The sequence below is a fragment of the Anoplophora glabripennis genome, unplaced genomic scaffold (assembly GCF_000390285.2).
Source record: "Anoplophora glabripennis isolate ALB-LARVAE unplaced genomic scaffold, Agla_2.0 scaffold17, whole genome shotgun sequence".
Taxonomy (NCBI): domain Eukaryota; kingdom Metazoa; phylum Arthropoda; class Insecta; order Coleoptera; family Cerambycidae; genus Anoplophora; species Anoplophora glabripennis.
In genome coordinates, this window is record NW_019416231.1 from 2,022,652 (window position 1) to 2,026,293 (window position 3,642).

The 3,642-nt window shown below is 34.3% G+C and overlaps 1 protein-coding gene across 1 annotated transcript; it reads left to right on the forward strand.

The window, feature by feature from the left end:
• Positions 1–251: 251 nt before the first annotated feature.
• LOC108917774 (trypsin-3-like) lies at positions 252–1,624 on the forward strand. Its single transcript, XM_018724524.1, has 2 exons — positions 252–461; positions 854–1,624. Exons 1-2 carry the CDS (start codon positions 413–415, stop codon positions 1,573–1,575), a joined length of 771 nt encoding a protein of 256 aa, XP_018580040.1. The 5' UTR covers positions 252–412; the 3' UTR covers positions 1,576–1,624.
• Positions 1,625–3,642: the final 2,018 nt, after the last annotated feature.

Sequence of the window (3,642 nt, forward strand, 5' to 3'; positions counted from 1 at the left end):
TGCGTCGACTTATTTCTACAGCTGCATTCAAAAAGAAATCTACTGAATGCAGTGATCTGACTGCTCTTTGATGTCATTTTTATAAAACTGGAGGGTGACGATTCGGTTTTTGTGGTAATATGAATCTCATCTATTGCCAGGTTACTTTTTTGAGTGACTGTGTTATTCGAAAACCAAGTTTTCTTAGGAAGTGGGAGATATGAAGAGATAAAATCTTAATTTGATAAGCTTGTATTTAATTTTTTAACACTTTGGTCCGTGCAGTTTTAATAATTTAAACATATGTGTAATATATTAGAAAATTAATTAGAAGTACGTTAATTGATTAGATAAAACAATACTGACAACTTAATCTTCAATTTCCTTCATGAAATGTATAAAAGGTGTGCCCTATTAAATTTTGTTCATCAACATGTTCAGATTCATCTTCTTGGTTACGCTGCTAGCAAACTCGGCTTGGGGTAAGTTACTAAATTGTTCATACTTAGTAGTAATATTTAACAAGTAAACAACTGTGGTGCAATGTGGATAGAGAGGAATAATTGCTTACTATGTCTAAAAAAATTAAGTTAATATTGATTACTATGAGTCTATTATTATTATTATTATTTTGTTTTAGTATGGTTAGGTTTGCCATGGGTTTTAAGGATACCTTTTCAAGTATTTATTTAATGGTTTAACCCTATTTACTCTACTTTTGTTTTCTTTTTATATCAATTTAATACAAATTAATTCTAAATTTGAGACAATTTATACCTCAAAAAATTCACTCATATCGTTAATTAATTACTTTGAACAATGATCAATACGGAGTTATAGCTACGATACATCAATTCAATTTTTCTTTCATTAGGCGCTCCTCAGTCCGCGCGGAACGGTACAGATCTGGATGGCAGAATTGTTGGTGGAACCGACACCACCATCGAGGCTCATCCGTACATCGTATCCCTCCTGGAATTGAACTCGCACGTTTGCGGTGGATCTATCATCTCCTCAACCTGGATTCTTACCGCGGCCCACTGCATATTCCTACAAGTTTCTGCCTATTCCATTCGAGCAGGATCGACCGTCCGTAACTCCGGAGGGCAAGTGGTCGCTGCCAGCAGGATTATTCTCCACCAAAGCTTCAGTTGGAGTACTCTTGACTTCGACGTTGCTGTCATCCAACTTGCCAGCCCCATCACCATCGCGGTAGCCCGTGCTATCACCATGGCAGCGGAAGGTGGTCCACCAGCAGCCGGATTGACCGCCACCATCACAGGATGGGGAGACATCGTAGAAGGTGGACCGATGGCAACTATTCTTCAGGTCGTCCAGGTGCCCATCATCAGCCAAGCCAATTGCCGTGCTGCTTATGGTCAGAATTCGGTAACTGACAGAATGTTCTGTGCTGCGGTTTTAGGAGTCGGGGGAAGAGATGCCTGCCAGTCCGATTCCGGTGGACCGCTGATTGTCAACGGAGTTCTTACTGGTGTCGTCTCGTGGGGTATTGGTTGTGCTCGACCCAACTCCCCTGGAGTATACGCCAGCGTGCCCAATCTCAGAGCTTGGATTAGAGCCAATAGCGGTATATGAGATGTTCTGAATCTGACATTGTTTTGAGTAATATATATTTAAAATTAAATATATTTTTTTTTCTTGTTTATCCTACCACATCTAAAAAATAAAAAGAAATGCATGCAGCAATTATCTGGGTTTCTACGGTTTTGAGTTCTTGTTGTGAAATGAACTGTGTCAAATTTTCTTTGGAAAACCATGAACAGGTAATTTCTAAAAGTGTAACAGTAATCTAACAGTCAAACTGTTATCAAATGAAAATGTTTTACTTGAGGGGTATAGATGCAAAACTCATATTATCCACTTTTTAAAATTTTTCAGGAAGAAGGAATAACTGATTTCTCATATTTTAACTGATTTAAGGCTCTGAAATTTTTTTTGGTATTGTATTAGAACTTTAACTTTGCCTCTTATTTGGTGAAATGACAGCACAACAATATTTGACTACAAGAAAGTGAATTAAAGTTTGGATAATGTGAGTTTTGGTACAACTTTTTGGATAATGTTAGCTTTGCTCCAAATTATTCTACATAATATTATTTTATACACCAAAATTCTTGAAGTTAAAGGAACTTTGAAACAAACTCATAATCAATAAAACTTTTATGTAATATGGTAGTTCATAATCAAAATAAAAAGCTGCACAAAATACTTAGAATACGGTTTTATTATTAGTGATGAAGTGAAATATTTTTATAATGAATCTAAAATTACAAAGTACAAAAAATGTTGACAGTAAAAAGTTTAAATATGAAACTTCAGAACTAAACTTATCTTACTTATAATCAAAAAGAAGTTATGTTCAAGAAAGGTCTATCTCTTCTCAATATACCTATATCCCATCAGAAAATATATAACTTTTCATTTCACGTGCTTGAAAATTCGTTTCTATTATTTGTATGACAAAAGAGACAACCTCTAAATAAAAGTAGCAAGTTTAATGACGTGATTATCTTCTGTTATCAGTTTCATAAGAATGCTTTGTTTAACATTTCGTATTTTGTCTTCATCAGTATCACTCCACATTGCTGTATGCAACGGCTGCAATATACGTGTTTACCTTGAAATTAGCCTGAAACTATTCTACACTTTTAATATTAGTTGATTGGTACAACTTAATAAAGAGATCTAAGTCACGTAACCTGATAAAATGTCTGTTCTATTGATTACAGAGGCCGACAAAATGTAACTGGCCTTCTAAACCAGAAAGAAAGCAGACTATACTCTCCCGAATCAAGTTTCAAGTGTCGCTTGTAACAAAGTCCTAATTTTCAAGAATTTTGGGCTGTATCCATCGAAATTAAAACCTACTGGAATGTACTATCAGAGAGACTGGCGGATTGTCTCTCTAAACAAGAACATTTTTGTACAAAGAGAACAAAGGGAAAGAAAAATTAAGAAAAAGCATATGTACAAACTTTTTATATTAATATTTAGGTGGTTATTGTAACAATTACTTCAGTTCCGGCAAAAAAGATCAAAGATCAAAATTGCAAGTGTTATTAACTCTTTACCTAAATTTAAACTGAACATATGGAGTGCTTATTAATCCACATTCACATGACATGTGGTACTCAATAAGCTGTACTTTGGATTACTGTTTGATTGTTGATATCGTGATTTTTTTCCCAGTAACGAATATATCCTATTATTCTGATAATCCTCTGTTCTAGAAACTCTTCTTGTCTTACTCCACAATAATCTTTTATATCTAATTCTGTACCAGTTCTTAGAAAGATAATGTCGTCCACACATGATACTTCCAATAATAGAGATTCAAAACATATCTCAAATGTTATATTTTTTCCTTTTCCTCAATTATAAAATCTTAGGTACATACCTTGGTCATGATTTTTAAATATTTATTCTATTTCGTTTTTTAAAATAGTTAGTCTGACTTTCGTTCGCCCAGATTTAAGCGATTTCGATCTGTTATTACCGATAATCTCAAGATATACAGTTCGACGTTTTCAAGGAACTTATGACATGTGTTCAACAACACCATTATCTTATTCCGAAAAGGCAAAATAGGAAATCGCAGCTTATAAGATTAAGTCGATAACAAAAAGTGAATCAAAACACGGT